The sequence below is a fragment of the Dendropsophus ebraccatus genome, chromosome 13 (assembly GCF_027789765.1).
Source record: "Dendropsophus ebraccatus isolate aDenEbr1 chromosome 13, aDenEbr1.pat, whole genome shotgun sequence".
Lineage (NCBI taxonomy): Eukaryota > Metazoa > Chordata > Amphibia > Anura > Hylidae > Dendropsophus > Dendropsophus ebraccatus.
The window spans coordinates 17,134,311-17,155,243 of record NC_091466.1 but is presented as its reverse complement, the minus strand read 5'-3'; the positions used below and the strand labels follow the sequence as shown (position 1 = coordinate 17,155,243).

Here is a 20,933-nt window from a genome sequence, read left to right as displayed (position 1 = left end):
CAGTGGGTGCCAGCAGACCTAAGTCTTGACTTCCAGACCGTAGTAAATAGCAATAAGATAGTCCACGGCACTCCCAGGGTAACAGTGAAGTTAGTGATTTATTCAAATAAACATGGTACAGCAATCCAACACACGCGTGTGTTGGATTGCTGTACCATGTTTATTTGAATAAATCACTAACTTCACTGTTACCCTGGGAGTGCCGTGGACTATCTTATTGCTATCTATCTATCTATCTATCTATCTATCTATCTATCTATCTATCTCCTATCTATCTATCTATCTATCTATCTATCATCCATCCATCCATGTTTTCAGTATTATGACATGTTGGTAACCCAGAACACCACAGCCCGTGTATAGATAGTGCTATACATGGATATTCCTGGCTCCTCTCTTCCATATGGGATGAGCAGCACATAAGGAGGTTAGGTAGAGATGGATTAGACCAGTGTAGTAGACAAGGCAGATGAGCGGCATTATCATGGCTGATTCCCCTCCTATTAACCCTATACCTGACCGGTCAGCACATCCCAGGGCCGGGCTTGCATCATGCTGTGTACACAGGTCTCCATAAAACAGCAGCTATCGGGTGTCGGAGTGTGAATTCCCTGCGGATTCCCTCCTTCATTATCAGGATGCCTCCAGTGATCACCCCATATGGGTAAATGGTGATCAGCTATTTCTGTAATTCTGCAGCCTGGGATGGCCGGCAGTGTGTAACGCCCGGAGTAGTGGATCCACTGGACCGGCACCAGCGATGGCACAAACCTCACCAGGGAGCGGAGTCTAAGGGGCCGCTGGTCTTCACCAGAGCCCGCCGCAAGGCGGGATGGACTTGCTGCGGCAGGCGACCCCCAGGTCGCTACCCCTGGCTTGGTTGCTGGTGTCGGCAGGCGAGGCGTGGCAGGAGATGGCACAGGCAATAGTCTGCAGATGAGAGAGCACGTGACTGGCTGGACACAGGAACAGGTGGAGTGACAGGGGAACAGGAACCAGGAACAGGGACAAGGGACCAGGTAACGGACAGGACTCAGGAACAGGGACTAGGGACCAGGTAACGGACAGGACACAGGAACAACAGGGAGCTGGGCCAAACGCTATGGGAAGCATGTAGAGGCTCCAACACTAAGGACAGGGCATGCTGGGATTTATAGGGGAGTGATTGGGTGCAACTACCAATTAGGAGCGCACTGCCCCTTTAAATCTGAGACAGCCGGCGCGCGCGCGCCCTAGGAGGCGGGGACGCGCGCGCCGGCCGGCACAGCGGGAGACAGGAGCGTGGAGAGGTGAGGCGCCCCCCGGGGCCGAGGTGACAGCAGCGCCGGGTCCCCGACTATGGACACCGGCTGCTGCATAGGGCAGGCAGCGGTCGCGGCGGCGGCCCGGAACGCGGGACGCCGCCGCGGCCGTAACAGTACCCCCCCCCTTTGGCCTCCCCCTCTTTCTTGCCTGCAAATGGTACAGGAAGCCACAAAGTCTTTGACATCTTGGGATAGGCTGGGCCACCAGTAGTGGCGAGAGATCCGTTGGCCGGTCTTACGGACTCCCGGGTGCCCGGCCTCCAACGAGGAATGTCCCCAGTTCAAAATACCTCTTCGAAGCGCAGGGTGAACATGAGTCTTTCCGGGGGGTACTCTCTGAAGAGTGGAGGTGACGACTGGTACTAGGCGATCAGGCGGTATAACGTGGCAAGGGACCTTCTGTAAGTTCTTCCGGTGGTGAGAGAACACGACCTTAGTCTTGGGTACGGGGAGAGGGTACACCTCGGCAGAGAAGGCATCCGCCGAGTCTTGGTCTTCTGCCGGTAGGCCGGATAGAGGCTTGGCCGGGACAGGAAATGACATAATACACTTGGTCTGAGGTGACTTGAGACACTGGTGGGAACAGTCCTGACCCCAACTGAGAATCTCCCCGGTTCTCCAGTCCAGCTGAGGGGCATGTTCTTGTAGCCACGGGAGTCCCAGGAGGACCGCGGGGGAAGAATGGGGCAGGACGTAGAAGGATATCTCTTCTTGATGTGAAGGACCCACCTGGAGGACTAAAGATGCGGTCTGGTAGTACACACGGTCGGTAAGAATTTCGCCCGTGACCGAGGAGATAGTCAGGGGCCTGGCTAGTCGGGTCACGGGTAGCCGCCATCTTTGGACCAATGTTGCCGCAATAAAACTGCCTGCTGACCCCGAATCGAGGAAGGCAGTAGTCAGATGATTTTGTCCTGAGGGAGTCCGGATGGAAACTGGCATAGACAGACTTGGAATGGTGGCATTTACACCTAGGGACACCTGTCCCACCGGACCTAGGTGCGAGCATTTTCCGGATGTTTGGGGACGTAGGGGACATCCCAGCCGGAAGTGATCGGAACCACCGCAATAGAGACAGAGATTCTGCTCCAGGCGCCGGATTCTTTCATCAGGCGTCAGGTGAGCCCGTTCCACCTGCATAGGAATCTCAGGAGAGGGTTGGGACATCGAAAGGTCAGGATTCTGGAAAACTGGCGCCAGCTGGGGATGGCGACGGGAACGGGTTAGTAAATGTTCATGCCGAACCTCCTCCTCCCTCTCCGAAAAACGAGTATCAACTCGGGTGGCCAGTAGAATGAGTTCGTTCAGGGAGGTAGGCAGGTCTCGGGCAGCGAGCACGTCTCTCACACGACTAGACAGGCCCTTCTTGAAGGTGGCCAATAGGGCGGCCTCGTTCCAGTCCAATTCAGCTGCCAGGGTGCGGAACTGGATGGCGTAGTCACCAACAGAGGAGCTGCCTTGAGAGAGGTTGAGGAGAGCAGTCTCGGCTGAAGAAGCACGGGCAGGTTCCTCAAAGACGGAGCGAAACTCGAATAGGAAGGCCCGGAGATTGGCAGCAACAGGATCATCACGGTCCCACAGTGGCGTGGCCCAGGCCAGGGCTCTACCCTCTAATAGGCTGATGATGAAAGCCACTTTAGAGCGCTCGGTGGAAAACTGACTACTCAAAAGTTCAATGTGCATGGTGCACTGAGTCAGGAATCCTCTGCACAACTTAGAGTCCCCAGAGTACTTGCTTGGGAGGGCCAGTCGGAGTGAAGAAGCAGCGTCAGGAGATGGTGTGCGCTGGGCAGTAGTCTGCTGCTGTAAGGCGGCAGTGAGTTGCTGGATCTGCTGTGACTGTTTCTGGATTTGTTGAGCCTGTTGCGCGACCACTCTGGCGACGTCACGGAGATCTGGCACCTCGCCGGGATCCAAGGTTGGAGCCTACTGTAACGCCCGGAGTAGTGGATCCACTGGACCGGCACCAGCGATGGCACAAACCTCACCAGGGAGCGGAGTCTAAGGGGCCGCTGGTCTTCACCAGAGCCCGCCGCAAGGCGGGATGGACTTGCTGCGGCAGGCGACCCCCAGGTCGCTACCCCTGGCTTGGTTGCTGGTGTCGGCAGGCGAGGCGTGGCAGGAGATGGCACAGGCAATAGTCTGCAGATGAGAGAGCACGTGACTGGCTGGACACAGGAACAGGTGGAGTGACAGGGGAACAGGAACCAGGAACAGGGACAAGGGACCAGGTAACGGACAGGACTCAGGAACAGGGACTAGGGACCAGGTAACGGACAGGACACAGGAACAACAGGGAGCTGGGCCAAACGCTATGGGAAGCATGTAGAGGCTCCAACACTAAGGACAGGGCATGCTGGGATTTATAGGGGAGTGATTGGGTGCAACTACCAATTAGGAGCGCACTGCCCCTTTAAATCTGAGACAGCCGGCGCGCGCGCGCCCTAGGAGGCGGGGACGCGCGCGCCGGCCGGCACAGCGGGAGACAGGAGCGTGGAGAGGTGAGGCGCCCCCCCGGGGCCGAGGTGACAGCAGCGCCGGGTCCCCGACTATGGACACCGGCTGCTGCATAGGGCAGGCAGCGGTCGCGGCGGCGGCCCGGAACGCGGGACGCCGCCGCGGCCGTAACACAGTGTCAGACGTTACATGGGGATTACATCAGGGGTTTTCAGCTTTTTTTGGTAGGACTCAGATTAGTGCTGTGTGAGGACTTTGCTATAAGACAGATTCCTGGACTCTCAATATAACAACGTCTATACATTCACACTCAAAGAGCCATAAAGCTTTTATCTTTCCATAGAAATTCAAGGGCTTGTTTTTTTTGCGGGGTGAGTTGTATTTTTTAATAGTCCTATCAATGTACCAAATGATTAAACATTTAGAAAACATTTGGCTATAGCTGCCCATGTGAAGCTGTGCTGATGCATCATGGGATTAAAGGAGAAGTCTGGCGGGGGGGGGGGGACATAATAAAGAAAGTATATGTACTGGTCCCTAGTGGCTTAGCTACCACGTAGGAAGACCACGCAGCTGCTATGGGGCCCATGGGGCAAAGCATGGGCGCCTCTTTGGTAGCTACAACACTTACAGTCCCTCCCTTCATGGCAGCCTGCACTCCTCCCTGACAGCCACCCACACTGGGACCGCACAGTATGTTTGAGGCCCCAGCCCACAATCCCCCCTGCCCCAGGAACACATCGGTTGGTCCCTACCCCATAGACGCAGTAACTACTCATAGCCTGTCAGAGCACACAGCTGGGCAGAGCAGACTGCCCCCCCCCCCCAGGAACACAGTGGGCCCCAAGACCAGCCAGGGCAGGCCAATTAATTCCCGCACACCCTCTCCCCACTGTGCACAGAACAGCTTGCAAATTCCCTCACCCCCCACATGAAGCCCCCACCAATGGGCCAGCAACCACCCGCCCCACAGTCCCGGACAGCGGACCACAGAACCACTCAGCACATAGGCCAACTAGGCGAATGAGCCTGCCATGGCCATGTATGTTTGGGAGGACATACAGGATTCATGGGGCCCCGTATAGTTTTTAGCTATGGGGCCCCATGAACCCTTGCTACATCCCAGCCTGTCCTACTCCTGGACTCCAGCTGGCAGTCTTCCCAGCTCCCCTGCTGCTAAATCACAACCCGGCTGATGCCTTGCTCACCCAGTTAGTGACTGTGGGTAAGTATCACCCCCCACCCCCGGCCGGACTTCTCCTTTAAGAATAGATTTGAAAGGGAGAAGATGCCTTTTACAATCTGCAAGTCAAGACGGTGGATGATTAGAGGTCACATGACTCAGATGCAGTAATGAAATGTGTAGATGCAGCAGAGCTGGGATGAAACAGATGACACAGCAGGGATAATGATAGTGAGTGTGCAGTATATCGGCCAGGGTGCTTCTTGCAGGCCTCGGCTTCATTGCTTGTTTTTACTATTGAATGCTTTATATTACTGCTGGATCATAGAGGGAATCAATGATTTCTGGATTTCTTTATTCTAGAGGAAATGTTCTCTTTCCAGGACCTCTATTCCTATGATGCAGGTGCTAATGCATCTATATATAGCAGGCCTGCAGAAGTATAACCGGGACTGTCACAGTCACCGTCTGTACAGGCGGAGAAAACAGCAGGTGCATATCCATTACATTGGCACTGAGGCTGAAACCCTGTAGTCTCTAGAAGCTGCTGTGTAATGCAGGGTCAGACTGGTGCAGCACAGGAGGTGACCCATATATCTGATGCATGTAACCCCCCCACAGGGCTATCCCCATAATAGGTATTCATACTGTCCTGTATTGTGAACATAACATGGATGCAGGAATTAAAGGGGCAATGCAAGGATTAAAGGTGTACTCTGGCCATTTCAACTTTTAGTGCTGCATAGAAGGCATGGTTACGTAAGAATAGACAGATTATTATTTTTAACACAGCCTAAAACTTTAAATGGTTCAGAGTACCCCTTTAATTGGTAACAGCTCTGCTAGAGTCGGCTGTCAGAGTGTACAATTGTTTGCACCTCTAGCTGCCATGGTGGCACTGCTTACCTACTATGGGTCATTGTTTCACCTGATTCTTTAGAACAGGGGTGGGGAACCTTTTCCATGTCGAGGGCCGGTCAGGCTTTAATAAAGTCATTCGAGGGCCGCATACCGTGTGCGGCAGTTAGTAGCGTGGGTTTGCAGCACCCGAGGCAAGGAAAAGTATTGTTCCCCTAGTGCCCCTGCTATTGTAGTTAACCCCCAGTGATGCCCCTGCTATTGTAGTTAACCCCCCCAGTGATGCCCCTGCTATTGTAGTTAACCCCCCCAGTGATGCCCCTTGTAGTCTAGTTAACCCCCAAGTCATGTCCCTGGTAGGCCTAGTTAACCCCCATCAGTCATGTCCCTGGTAGCCTAGTTAACCCCTATCAGTCATGTCCCAGGTGGCCTAGTTAACCCCCATCAGGCATGTCCCTGGTGGCCTAGTTAACCCCCATCAGGCATGTCCCTGGTGGCCTAGTTAACCCCCATCAGGCATATCCCTGGTGGCCTAGTTAACCCCCATCAGGCATGTCCCTGGTGGCCTAGTTAACCCCCATCAGGCATGTCCCTGGTGGCCTAGTTAACCCCCATCAGGCATGTCCCTGGTGGCCTAGTTAACCCCCAAATAAAAAAAATAAACATCCCACTCACTTTACCTCCGTTCCCACTCTGTCCAGGGCCTCTTCTGTCCCAGGTCCTCTGTGCCGGTCTTCTCCTGCAGGCGGCGCGCGATGAAATGACGTCATCGCGCGCGGCCCGCAGGAGACTGAAGACACGCGCCGCTCTGGTGGGGAAGAAGCCGGCATAGACAGCATCCTCCTGTGTCCGGCAGCTGTCACAGACACCAGAGGATGCTGTGTATGCCGGCTCCTTCCTCCTCCAGAGCGGCGCGCATCACAGGGGAGCCGCGGGCCGCATCGGGAGGTCTCAGGGGCCGGATGCGGCCCGCGGGCTGGAGGTTCCCCACCCCTGCTTTAGAAGAATCACTAAAGGATTACTCCAGCGGAAATCTTTTTAGTTCAAGTCAACTGGTTTCAAAAAGTTATATAGATTAGCAAATTTTTTCTATTTAAAAGAATCTCCAGTCTTCCATTACTTATCAGCTGCTGTATGTCCTGTAGGTAGTGGTGCTGCCACTTCTGACCATGTCAGGAACTGTCCAGAGCAGGAGAGGTTTTGTATGGGGATTTGCTGCTGCTCTGGACAGTTCCTGACATGGACAGAGGTGGCAGCAAAGAGCACTGTGTCAGGATGGAAAGAAAACACCACTTCCTGCAGGACATACAGCAGCTGATAAGTACTGGAAGACTGGAGATTTTTAAATAGAAGTCATTTACAAATCTATATAGCTTTCTGAAACCAGATTTTCAGCGGCGTACCCCATGATGACCCGTGAAGAGTCCAGTCAGTGTTCTTGGTCCCCGTTACACCTCCCCATAGTCAGATGGTTTACACCTGCTTGAAGAGTTGTAAGTGACAACCAGATATTATGAATGAGAGCGACGCTCTGAGTCTCAAGTGTCCACTGGGCCGCTCAAGCTGGTGGGTAACCGGGTGTCATGTTCCTTCCTAGACAGCTTTGATCTATGAGTCTTTTGCCCCATGAAGCTCGCCATACACATTAGATGAATGATGGTGAATGATTTTGGCAGGAGTGCCTGACCATATCTCCCTGATAACAGATGTCAGGGGAGAGGAAATTCAGGCAAGTTGGATTTCAAATGGCTGATCCTTTTGTTCTTGGGGAAATCTGCTGCCTCCAGACTGGCAGTGGTTTCCCCATGCCCACCACTTCTTTACACTCAGCCGTCCCAAGACTGAAAAAAAAAAAAAATAGTAATTGGTGGTATAGCTCTTTTGATCGAATGCCTTACTTCAGCCTCTGATCCTGACTCATCCTCAGACAGGAAGGACAAGTTGCACTTTGACTGCATTACGGTACAATAGTCTCTATACTGTCATTTGGAAACATTACATGGTATTACTGTATGCTACCCTAATACTACAGTGTATACACAGGAGAGAAAAGTTATACTCTTCAGTCATCTGCTGGTTTAGCCTTATATACTGTAGTTTAGGGCTGGGCGATATGGGCAAAATATAAGATCTTGATTTTTTTTTTTTTAATTATTCTTGATTGAAATTTTTTTTTTTGTGTTGGCTAAGGATAATGGGTGTAGTAGTAGAGATATAGTAGATTAGGGTTATAGTAGTAGAAAAGGGGAGTAGCAGTAGCAGCAGTAGTGGGAGTACTTGAGAGTGGTAGTAACAGCAGTAGTGGGAGTAGTAGTAGCAGTATTGGGAGTAGTAACAGTAGTGGGAGTAGTATTAGGAGTAGTAGTAGCAGTATTGGGAGTAGTAGTAGAAGTATTGGGAGTAGTAACAGTAGTGGGAGCAGTATTGGGAGTAGTAGTAGCAGTATTGGGAGTAGTAACAGTAGTGGGAGTAGTAGTAGCAGTAGTAGTAGCAGTATTGGGAGTAGTAACAATAGTGGGAGTAGTAGTAGCAGTAGTAGTAGAAGTATTGGGAGTAGTAACAGTAGTGGGAGCAGTATTGGGAGTAGTAGTAGCAGTATTGGGAGTAGTAACAGTAGTGGGAGTAGTAGTAGCAGTAGTAGTAGCAGTATTGGGAGTAGTAGTAGCAGTATTGGGAGTAGTAACAGTAGTGGGAGTAGTATTAGGTGTAGCAGCACTGGGAGTAGTAACAGTAGTGGGAGTAGTAGTAGCAGTAGTAGTAACAGTAGTGGGAGTAGTAGTAGCAGTATTGGGAGTAGTAACAGTAGTGGGAGTAGTATTAGGAGTAGCAGTATTGGGAGTAGTAACAGTAGTGGGAGTAGTAGTAGCAGTATTGGGAGTAGTAACAGTAGTGGGAGTAGTATTAGGTGTAGCAGTATTGGGAGTAGTAACAGTAGTGGGAGTAGTATTAGGTGTAGCAATAGCAGTATTGGGAGTAGTAGCAGTAGTGGGAGTAGTATTAGGTGTAGCAGTATTGGGAGTAGTAACAGTATTGGGAGTAGTAGTAGCAGTAGTGGGAGTAGTATTAGGTGTAGCAGTATTGGGAGTAGTAACAGTAGTGGGAGTAGTAGTAGCAGTATTGGGAGTAGTAGCAGTAGTGGGAGTAGTATTAGGTGTAGCAGTATTGGGAGTAGTAACAGTATTGGGAGTAGTAGTAGCAGTAGTGGGAGTAGTATTAGGTGTAGCAGTATTGGGAGTAGTAACAGTAGTGGGAGTAGTATTAGGAGTAGCAGTAGCAGTATTGGGAGTAGTAACAGTAGTGGGAGTAGTATTAGGTGTAGCAGTAGCAGTATTGGGAGTAGTAACAGTAGTGGGAGTAGTATTAGGAGTAGCAGTAGCAGTATTGGGAGTAGTAACAGTAGTGGGAGTAGTAGTAGCAGTAGTAGCAGTATTGGGAGTAGTAACAGTAGTGGGAGTAGTAGTAGCAGTATTGGAAGTAGTAACAGTAGTGGGAGTAGTATTAGGTGTAGCAGTAGCAGTATTGGGAGTAGTAACAGTAGTGGGAGTAGTATTAGGAGTAGCAGTAGCAGTATTGGGAGTAGTAACAGTAGTGGGAGTAGTATTAGGAGTAGCAGTAGCAGTATTGGGAGTAGTAACAGTAGTGGGAGTAGTAGTAGCAGTATTGGGAGTAGTAACAGTAGTGGGAGTAGTATTAGGAGTAGCAGTATTGGGAGTAGTAACAGTAGTGGGAGTAGTAGTAGCAGTATTGGGAGTAGTAACAGTAGTGGGAGTAGTATTAGGAGTAGTAGTATTGGTAGTAGTAACAGTAGTGGGAGTAGTATTGGGAGTAGTAGTATTGGGAGTAGTAACAGTAGTGGGAGTAGTATTAGGAGTAGTAGTATTGGTAGTAGTAACAGTAGTGGGAGTAGTATTGGGAGTAGTAGTATTGGGAGTAGTAACAGTAGTGGGAGTAGTATTGGGAGTAGTAGTATTGGGAGTAGTAACAGTAGTGGGAGTAGTATTAGGAGTAGCAGTATTGGGAGTAGTAACAGTAGTGGGAGTAGTATTAGGTGTAGCAGTAGCAGTATTGGGAGTAGTAACAGTAGTGGGAGTAGTATTAGGTGTAGTAGTAGCAGTATTGGGAGTAGTAACAGTAGTGGGAGTAGTATTAGGTGTAGCAGTATTGGGAGTAGTAACAGTAGTGGGAGTAGTATTAGGTGTAGCAGTATTGGGAGTAGTAACAGTAGTGGGAGTAGTATTAGGAGTAGCAGTAGCAGTATTGGGAGTAGTGAGAGAAGTATTAAGAGTAGTTGGGGTAGTAGTTGTGGTGGGAGTATCAGTACTAGTAGTATTGGGAGTAGTAGTATTAATCAAATTAATTTCCAATTTAAAGGTGAATTATGATGCGTTTACACAGAGAGATTTATCTGACAGATTTTTGAAGCCAAAGCCAGAACAGACTATAAACAGGGAACAGGTCATAAAGGAAATCCATTCCTGGCTTTAGCTTTAAAATCTGTCAGATAAACCTCTCTGTGTAAACGCACCATTATATTAGAGCATCATTTTTGGCCAGTTTGGTTTCCAATTAACATTTAGAAGTAAAGCTTCATGGAGCGCCAATCAGTTAGGTGTCAGGTTAGAAGGAAGGTGGATGGAGGTAAGAAAGCATCTGAAGTCTTAACAGGACATAAACAAATATCAAAATTAGTTTTAATAGGATTCACTCCAGTTTCAATGACTAATTTAGATTCATACAGGAGCAGGGAGTCCTGTCAAAAGATAGGGGTTCCTGTTCCTGTACACTAAGCAGGGAAGCATATGTTCTATGCCTGGTAGGAAGGTTTGTGTGAGGTCGGGGGGGGGGGGGGGGGGGGGGGGGTTGATGCTAAGGAAGCAGCGGCTCTGTAGTCACACCTGTGCTGGGAGGACTGAGTGCTGCAGTGGAGGACTAGATCTACGTCACCATTGACTCTCGGCTCCTGGGAGATGTCACGTTCTGTAACATGTACCGTCCCGCTCCACTCTTCTCAGTACTTTGCACAGTTCCATAGTAAGGTCATTTTATGTTATCGCCCTTCTATGTAAGTCTATCTTCCATTCAGGGCCAAGTATCTCTTGGAAGGACAGGGGGCAGAGAGTTCAGGTTATAATTACATACAGCACACACCCCTCCATGACAGATCCGGCCTTCACTTCACTGCCGTCCACTTCTTCTTCTAACGTATGGAGATGCCAGGTGCTCCAAATAGAGACACTCATTAAAGCCAAGCTAATACATAAGGGACTTCCACTGACTCAGGACTCTCTAACTGGGTATTTGAGAACCTTTTAAAAGGACACTCTTACCTTGTAGAGACATGTCAAAAGTATTCAAACCTCAACCAATCACTAGAATGAGCTGTGCACGCAGAATGCATTATCTCCCATAGACTTAAAGGGGTACTCCAGCAATTTTTTTTTCTTTCAAATCAACTAATTTTAGAAAGTTATAGAAATTTGTCATTTACTTCTATTTAAAAATGACAAGTCTTCCAGTACTTTTCAGCTGATGTATGTCCTGCAGGAACTGGTGTATTCTGACACAGTGCTCTCTGCTGCCATCTCTGTTCATGTCAGAAACTGTCCACAGTAGGAGACATTTTCTCTGGGGATTTGCCACTGCTCTGGACAGTAGTAGCGGAGAGCAGAGGGCGCTGTGTCAGACAGGAAAGAATACACCACTTCCTGCAGGACATACAGCAGCTAATAGGTACTGGAAGATGGGAGATTTTTAAATAGGAGTAATTTACAAATCTGTATAACATTTTCTGAGACCAGTTGATTTGAAAGAGAAAAAAAAAAATCCCTGGAGTACCCCTTTAAGTATATGGGACCATCCCAATCGCACTTAGTTATGTCCTTCCCACTCTTTCCAGTGATCAGACCTTTACTGATTTTTTTTTTTTTTTTTAAAGTGACAGATACACTATAGACATGGGTGTCCAACCTGTGGACACCAATGTTTTAAGTGTATTGGTAAGGTAACTTTTCAGGGTAAGCTGTCATGTATGTATGTATGTATGAGGAGTAGCACTATATCTAGCTATTATAGAACTCCCCCCCCCCCCCCCCCCCCTCTGTAATCTCTAATTTTCTACTGCCTTTGACCTAGTGGGTATAAACTAACCTCTATAATGTCTCCCATACAATGCACTCACACACAAGAGCGGGATTCTGTTCCCCTTTGTCACTTTAACATACCCTCAGAAGTAGTAGGAGCATGGAGGACATTATAGAGCAGTGCTGAGCAGTTTAAGCTGTAAATCTATCACCACACAAGCTGCATTTTAAGATGGATATTTAGTAGTTTTTTCTATTCCTTGTTATTAGACGTGCGGTGTTCCAAGCTGTTTTCCTTGCAAAGCCTATTAATGAATAGAACCTATGGGGTCAGGTTTGTTCAGACAGCAAACAGCTTGCATAATCTTGCAGCCATTAACTATAGTGAGAAAAACATCCGGAACAGCAAGTCCTTGAAGTGGATTTCAACAACATCACGGCCACATATAGCGTGTCTGGCTTGTGCGCAGTGAGTCCATAGCTTTAACCCCATTCACCCTTGGTGTGTGAATAGGTCAGGTCATTTAATGATTCATTAGATGTTACTAGATTCTCCTAACTAGGTCGCCATGACCGGTACTGGATGATCTGTTAGCAGACGTTTCATTAACAAAGTTCAGATTCAGGTTCAGTGAGTTGTATATAGGGAACGCCTGCACAGCCCTACCCACTGATGTTCATCTATACTGGTGTATGTTTCATCATGCTCTGGATAGTCATGTGATAGTCATCATAACATGAAATCTGTCAGCTGCATGCGGCCTACTTGTTGATGGTATCCTCTACATAGGCTGTGATAGTTTGCTGTGTACAGTATCTAAATGTCTCTGCTTTATTTTAGAAATGGCAAGGCGTAGATCATGGACCGGCCGCCATCAGAAATGCCGGGCTTATAGAGAGACTGTCCAGCATTGGTGAGTGTCCGCTTCTATGGAATCTTATATTACACAATCGATGGAGTATTCTCACATTGTTCCTATAGAGTAAGCAGCGATATATATATATATATATATATATATATATATATATATATATATATATATATATACACATATATATCTCTCTCTCTCTCTCTATATATATATATATTTTCTTTGGAGGACAGCATCTTTTCCAAAAGGTTATTCTTTAGTGAGTATTCACTGAGCCTGTACCTCCTAAACAGTGGCATTCTAGGTTAGAAAAAGCAGGTACTCCTGTCAAGATGAAAGTTGTCCCTGTCCCTCTACAGAGACAGCAATGCACTATGCATCACTGTTTACCATATGGCACCTACAGTAAGTGGAAATGCCATGCACATTCTACATTTATGCAAAATCTCTCAAAATAAATCTTGGGAGGTTGGCCCATCTTTATCTACATTTTCTACGCCATCTGACATTTTAAAAGACCTATGTCCACAGCCTGGGAGCGCAGTAGTGATCACATCTCTTCTTTGTTTTGCAGGGTGTAACGTATACGACGCTGGGGATCTAAACCTGGTCCAGGTTCCTGATGATGACCTGTACAATAACACTGTTAGATACCCACGGACAGTCGGGCTCGCCTGTCAAAAGTTGGCTAAAGAGGTTAACCGAGTGATCGGAGCCGGTCACACATGTGTAACCCTGGGTGGAGATCACAGGTAAAGCACATCATATAGTAGGTATAACCTATGTATGGGCTTTGCTGGGTCCTAAGCCCATTTATTACTATGCAGACTAGTTACATCGACCTGTTATGTCTTTTAGTTTGGCGATTGGCTCCATCAGCGGCCACGCTCAACATTATCCGGATCTGTGTGTAATATGGGTGGACGCCCATGCCGATATCAACACCCCACTGACAACTGAATCAGGAAATCTCCATGGCCAGCCAGTGTCCTTCCTAGTGAAAGAGCTGCAGGACAAGGTATCACTATTAACACACTGATTATAATTATTTTTTTTCTTGTAAAATTCACTATTATGGCATTTTAATGTGGTAAAGGGGTCTATTAGCCTGTTCTCTGCAGGATGGCTGGTAAGCATTGAATGAAAGGCATTGGTTCCAGTGTATTTCTTTCTGTGGATGCCATAGAATGCATAATTTTGGGGTCCTAATAAGGGATTCCTGTACTCAGATGCCCCCAGGACTTAAAGTGATATTGTCAACCCCTTTCTATATAAGGATTTTTTAGCACCATTCTTAAGCTTATATTCTAGACAAGTTATATCTTATCAGATAAAGGATATTTTGGTGACCTCTCCCCTCAAAAATGCATTTTATTAGTGGACGGTGTCGTATGGGCAGGGCTTCATGGCCTACATTGCCATCATTGACCAGCCCCTCTGTGACGTCATCAGCGCATAGGTCCCGCCCTCTCAGCAGCATCATTGGAATGGCTTGACCTAGAGACATAGGCCCCACCCCCTCTGTGATGGCGGGATCAGAGGGGCAGGGCCTAGGCCTCTAAGTAACCCATTCCAATGACGCCGCAGATAAGCTTAGGCGGTGATGACCCCACAGAGGGGCGGGGCCTACGGCGCCAATGTAGGAGGGGATATGGGGGACTACGGCTGTTAAGCCCCGCCCATGCTACACTGTCCACCATAACATGCATTTTTGAGGGGCGAAATCACCACTAAATCCTTTATACAGTAAGATGCGAAATGTCCAGAATAGAAGCTAAAAGGGGTTGTTCACAAAAAAAGTTCTTTCAAATCAACTGGTGCCAGAGATTTGTAATTTACTTTTATTAAAACATGGTGGTGGGGTATTCTTTCCAGTCTGACACAGTGCTCTCAGCTGCAACCTCTGTCCATGTCAGGAACTGTCCAGAGCAGTAGCAAATCCCCATAGAAAACCTCTCCTGCTCTCCAGACTGGAAAAAGTACACCCCTTCCTGCAGGACATACAACAGCTGATAGGTACTGGAAGACTAGATATATATTTTTTTGTAGAAGTAAATTAGAAATCTCTGGCACCTTCTTGTTGATTTGAAAGAAAATTGTTTTTGGTAAACAATCCCTTTAAGAATGGTGTTGAGAACTCCTTATATGGAAAGGGAGTGACAATATCACTTTAATAGTAGAACAGTATTGGACCCCCCCCCCCAAATCGCACAGGAAATAGCTTGTATCAAGTCATAAATATTTAAGTAACTACTCCCCAGGATCATTGCAGCAGATAGGAACTCATAGACCCCTTGCTCTGCTTGCCACTTACACTATAGAGTAAAATACTGAGTGTCCCTGGTATGTTACATGACATGACCTTCCACGTTATAAAAACGTCCCCTAAAGGGCAGGCATTGAGCACCAAGTCTCAAGCAGGATCTTTTATTTGCAGGTGCCTTTAGTTCCTGGCTTCTCTTGGGTAAAACCCTGTATTTCCACATCAGATATTGTGTACATCGGCCTGCGAGATCTCGACGCTGCAGAACAGTAAGTTGAGCAATGAAATGCGATCATCTGCAGAGCACTGTGACCTACGGGATTGGGAAATAATGGGGATCCCCCAACCTTATTCTATGTTAAACCACCTTCATCTATTGTAGTCTAACATATAACATTGTGTTATTCTAGGTTCATTCTGAAGAAGTACAACATCACAGGCTACTCAATGAGACACATCGATCGCATTGGAATTCATAAGGTTATGGAACGAACATTCGATCAGCTCCTGGGAAGGTAAATGTGGATGTGACCTGTTACATAGTAAATTATATTACATACCAGGCCCAGCGGCCAATGGTCAGATGCTGTATGCATTATTTAAAAAAATTATAATATATTATAGGGTGTTATTATAGAGCCTTTTTTTTTACACTGAATTCTGAGTTAAAGGGTTTTTTTCCGGCAAAAATCTTTTTTTTTAAATCAACTGGTTTCAGAAAGTTAAATAGAATTGCAATTTACTTCTATTTAAAAATCTCTAGTCTTCCGGTACTTATCAGCTGCTGTATGTCCTGCAGGAAGTGATGTATTCTTTTCAGTCTGACACAGTGCTCTCTGCTGCCACCTCTGTCCATGATAGGAACTGTGCAGAGCAGCAGCAAATCTTCATAGAAAACCTCTCCTGCTCTGGACAGTTCCTGATATGGACAGAGGTGGCAGCAGAGAGCACTGTGTCAGACTGAAAAGAATACACCACTTCCTGCAGGACATACAGCAGCTAATATGTACCAAAAAATTTTAGATTTTTAAATAGAAATAAATTACAAATCTATATAACTTTTTGACACCAGTTAATTTGAAACAAAAATATTTTCAACGGAGTACCCCTTTTTAATAGGGGTAAGGGCCTCTGTTCAAAACCCCTATTTTTCGGTCAGAGTGATGAAAGAGTGTCTCTTGCTCTGGAGGACCTGTCCTATACTATACAGAAAAGCCATTCATGTGAATGGATACTGCAATGCTCAATTTAGCCTGTGGTGGTGCTGCAGGTTTCCCATCAAAGGGAAAAATTATGATCAACTTCTCATCAATGGATTTTAATAAGCAGTGATTGTCCGAATCAGAGAAGACTCCCTTTAAGGTTTCATAACACTTTATAGAACTATAATGGCTGCCTGTACCAATCCTTAGGATTGTTTATACAGAAGTGGTCAGCACTGATCTAATGATTTTTCTTATGTCATTCACTATAGGAGACAGAGGGCTATTCACCTAAGCTTTGATATTGACGCTTTTGATCCAACCTTGGCACCAGCCACAGGAACCCCAGTGATCGGTGGCTTAACATACAGGGAAGGAATATACTTAACAGAAGAAATACATAATACTGGTGAGTATATATCCCATCAATAGCTTAGGCCATTGTTTAGACCCTACCCTACATATTCTTTAACCCTACATTGATGGTCAAACCTCCACTGTTAAACTTGTTATCCCCTATCCCATGGAATTGGAATGCCCTTTTAAAAGGGGTATTCCACTCAAACATAACTTTTGATATGTTGCTGCCCATAGTGAGACTAACAATTCCTTCAATAATTGTTATTATGTATTCAGTCTACTTCTCCCAGTTCTGAGCTGCTGCTTTCTGATGAAGACTAGAGATGAGCGAACCGGGTTCGAGTCGATCCGAACCCGAACATTCGGCATTTGATTAGCTGGGGCTACTGAACTTGGATAAAGCTCTAAGGTTGTCTGGAAAACATGGATACAGCCAATGACTATATCCATTAGCACATAGCCTTAGGGCTTTATCCAACTTCAGCAGCCACCGCTAATCAAATGCCGAAAGTTCGGGTTTGGATGGACTCGAGCATGCTCCAGGTTCGCTCATCTCTAATGAAGACACAAAAGACAGTGTGTAAGCTTTTCTCTCTGTCTCCCCTCTCTGTTCTGAGACAGCTGATGTAAACAAGTCCCTGACAGGCTGTATCTGCAAATTTGTAGCTTCTTTGTAATGCCGGGAGGAATAATCACAGTGAGCTCATCAGCAACTTGACCTCATAATAACCATCACAGCATTACAAAGAAGCTACAAAGTTGCAGCTAAAGCCTGCCAGGAACTTGTTAACATCAGTCGCCTCAGAAGGGAGGGGGAGACAGAGAGAAAAGCTCACACACAGATTTTTGTTTCTTTAGCCGAAAGCAGCAGTTCAGAACTGGGGGAAGGAGACTAAATAGATAACAAGTATGGAAGGAATTGTCAGTCTTAGCATGGGCAGCAACACATCAGAAGTTATGTTTTAGTGGAGTACCCCTTTAAGGTAACACTTTTTCCAATCACCTGTACATCACACCTTTCTTTCTCCTCCTGTAGGAATGCTTTCAGCTCTTGATCTGGTAGAAGTCAACCCTATTCTCGGAGCTACCTCAGATGAAGTGAAGGCCACAGCCAGTCTAGCGGTGGACGTGGCAGCATCAAGTCTTGGCCAGATGAGAAAATGTGCCCACAGCATTATAGATGAGCTCCCAACACCGGGCACAGCCTTCGACACAGACAGCGAGGAGCAGATACGGATCTAGGGGAGGAGGCTGCACCACGTACAAGTGACTTCTGGGAACGTAAAGCACTTATGGATATTAATGGCTGTGCTATGACTTTCCACTATCATTTTGGCCAGTGACTGTAATACAGACCAATTGCATAAGCAAGTCAGTATGTTGGACAGCATGGAAACAGATCCTCATCTATAGACAGGTGCAATGGCCTATCCGTATAGCTGATGTGCACTTACAATCTTAACCACTCTCACAATTGGCGTCATCTACTGATCCCTTAAGGTTCTCGAATATTCCGTATTGCAATTTTTTTGTGTTCTTTTAATTTAAAGGGAAAGCGTTATCATTTACTATTTTTGCTAAATGTATAACCCGGTTGCATGGTGAAGTGTTTATGTGCTAGGGAATCTAATGGATGCAATCTCCAACATTTTCCTGCAATATAATGGACTGAAATCCAGTAATGCTTCCTGGATTATAGATATCCACATTGGATATTGATCTTAAAAGTTCCAAAACCACTAACTGTACCATGGGTGAGGTTTACGGTGAGCATTGCCTGGTGCTACAGCGTTGCATGTAATATTTGATGGCCAATGCTCTGTTTCTTAAAGGGGTAGTGCACCCCCAAAAAAATTATTTCAAATCAACTGCTGGAATGAAGTGCCAGAGATTTGTAATTTACTTCTATTAAAAAATCTCAAGCCTTCCAGTACTTATCAGCTGCTGTATGCCCAGCAGGAAGTGGTATTATTTCCAGTCTGGAGAGCAGGAGAGGTTTTCTATAGGGATTTGCTCCTTCTCTGGACAGTTCCTGACATGGACAGAGGAGGCAACAGAGAGCACTGTGTCAGACAGGAAAGAAAACACCACTTCCTGCTGGACACAAAGCAGCTCATAAGTACTGGAAGGCTTGAGACTTTTTAATAGAAGTAAATTACAAATCTCTGGCACTTCATGGCAGCAGTTGATTTGAAAGAAATTTTTTTTGGTGCACTACCCCTTTAAGGTTTGTATGAGAACTAGAGTAGGAAACTGGGTGCTGGGAGTTGTAGTTTCCTACTGCCCTAATGTCTTGTATACACTAGAGTCATATGGGTCCATTTTCTGATAGATCTCTTCCTTCTGAAGGAATAGTTTCCATTTTAGTGGCTGAAAAGAATACACATGACTGTATTAGGGTATGTTCACACTGAGTAATAGTCAATTGAAGAGGAAGGTTTTCTGCTTAAAGCGTCACTGTCGTTTTATTTATTTTTTTCCAGAAATTAATAATACAGGTGATTTTAAGAAACTTTGTAATAGGGTTTATTAGGCAAATGTGCCATTATCTGCATTCAAAAAGACTCCCCCCCCCCCTCTCATTCACTGCTCATTATAAGGAAAGCTCGACTCTCTTACATCAGTCGAGTCCTGTCTGTTCTATAGAGACGGGAGGGGGAGATTAATCGCCAGCAGAGAACAAAGGATTACACAGCAGGAGCTGTATGAAAGCCGTATTCAGAGGTCAGAGAAGTCAGTGCTGATGTAGCTGTTAATTCTTTGTTGTCCTGTTTAGGTGCCTCACCTCCCTCCACCCCTCCCCTCTCCATAGAAAATTATGAAGACAGGGGGGGGGGGGAGAGCTTCAAACTGCTTTTTCATGATAACAAATGCATTTTTCAGCTAATAAACCCAAATACAAAGTTTCTTAGAATTGCCTGTACTATTGATTTCTGCAAAAAAAAAAAAAAAAAAAAAATTAAAACGACAGTGACACTTTAAGATTCCTCACCTATTTATCTTTGGCAGAATTCAAGCCTCATTCACTTCTATAGGATTCCTCTTGCGGAATCCGCACGTGTGAACAACAGTGCAGAAACCCTATGAAAATCAATGGGGCAATGAAAAGTTCATATTTTACGGGCAAAGTTTGAAGTGGAACCCGTAGCAAATTTGCAGCGGATTCCTCTGCTGTATTCCTCCTCAGTGTGAACATACCGATATAGTTCCTACTGTACCTCTATACGCCTCCAGCTTCATACACTCAGTATTGGGCCCCTTGCACACTGCCGTAATTTGCTGAATGCAATTGCCAGCTGTATAGGCCCCATTATAGTCTATGGACCAATGCACAGGACTGTATGGTTTGTGAACTTTTCCTAAGCCCAGACCACATCAATAGGATCTGTATTGAGATGGTGTGGATTGCGGTCCACAGACTTTATCCCCTTATGGTCTGTGATTGCAGATGGCCCACATCCATAGGCAGTCCCCAGTCATGGAGCCAAACACGGACGTGTGCAAGAGGCTTATGGTGTTAAGCTCCCCTAGAAGCACCACAGTGTACTGGGAGCACAAGGTGCGCTAGGGCCCTGTACTATACAGGACATAGGACTATATGTGCCGCCATACAACAGCTCAGACCTGTATTACCCTTGTGTAAACAATTCCTCCTAGAGGTGCGGATTATTCTTGTAAGCATGGTGTGTATCCTCCGTTTAACACTGGACACAATCGTTTTCCGGCTAACATACAGTGTTTCAGGAAGAAGCACGGCTACTATTCAGACCAAATAGCTGATATAGATCCACGTCTATAGATAGCTCCTATATAGGTTGCATCTGACTTCTTATTAGAAGTAGATTATATTGAATATTCTTCTCTAAGTTATGTTTGAATTTACATATTTTTAATAAAACTTCTTATGAACTTAAATGTCTGTCTTGTTCATAGGTTTACATACAGGGTTTGACCCAGCTGAATCCTTATACAATCCTAAAAGTGTGAGATCTGTTTTGGATGAGGGTGTTGTATCTACTATTCAGTCCAGAATCTCACCCTTTGTTCTCATCCAATTTAAAGTGGAAATAACAGCTCAATGTTAGTAAGTTGCTTTGTCCAAGGTATAATGGAGGCATGTAACCCTGGACAAAGCCACTGGTGGGGAGAGCTATCGCAGTCATAACATTGAGCTGCTAGTCTGAAGTGGCAAAACTACAGGTGGGGAGAGCTATTGCAGTCATAACATTGAGCTGCTAGTCTGTGCAATGTGTAGCGGACACAATCACTGACACAATAATAGTACTGCTTGCCAGCAGACGAGCAGGAATAGAGAGATATGATAATACCCTGTCCATATTCCTCTATGAGGGTT

The 20,933-nt window shown here is 46.3% G+C and overlaps 2 protein-coding genes across 2 annotated transcripts in view; one reads left to right on the top strand and one right to left on the bottom strand.

Annotated features, from left to right (window-relative positions):
* ARG2 (arginase 2) overlaps positions 1–20,494 on the top strand; it is a 24,251-nt gene extending 3,757 nt beyond the window's left edge. The window contains exons 2-8 of the mRNA XM_069950124.1: positions 12,724–12,796; positions 13,329–13,506; positions 13,613–13,772; positions 15,192–15,286; positions 15,428–15,532; positions 16,492–16,628; positions 17,616–20,494. Of these exons, the coding sequence (XP_069806225.1) occupies positions 12,724–12,796; positions 13,329–13,506; positions 13,613–13,772; positions 15,192–15,286; positions 15,428–15,532; positions 16,492–16,628; positions 17,616–17,821 (954 nt within the window). The 3' untranslated portion in view covers positions 17,822–20,494. The remainder of the gene's footprint in view (positions 1–12,723; positions 12,797–13,328; positions 13,507–13,612; positions 13,773–15,191; positions 15,287–15,427; positions 15,533–16,491; positions 16,629–17,615) is intronic.
* The window catches only part of EIF2S1 (eukaryotic translation initiation factor 2 subunit alpha), a 465,302-nt gene that overhangs the window by 146,573 nt on the left and 297,796 nt on the right, over positions 1–20,933 (bottom strand). The gene's annotated exons all lie outside the window — the stretch shown is intronic.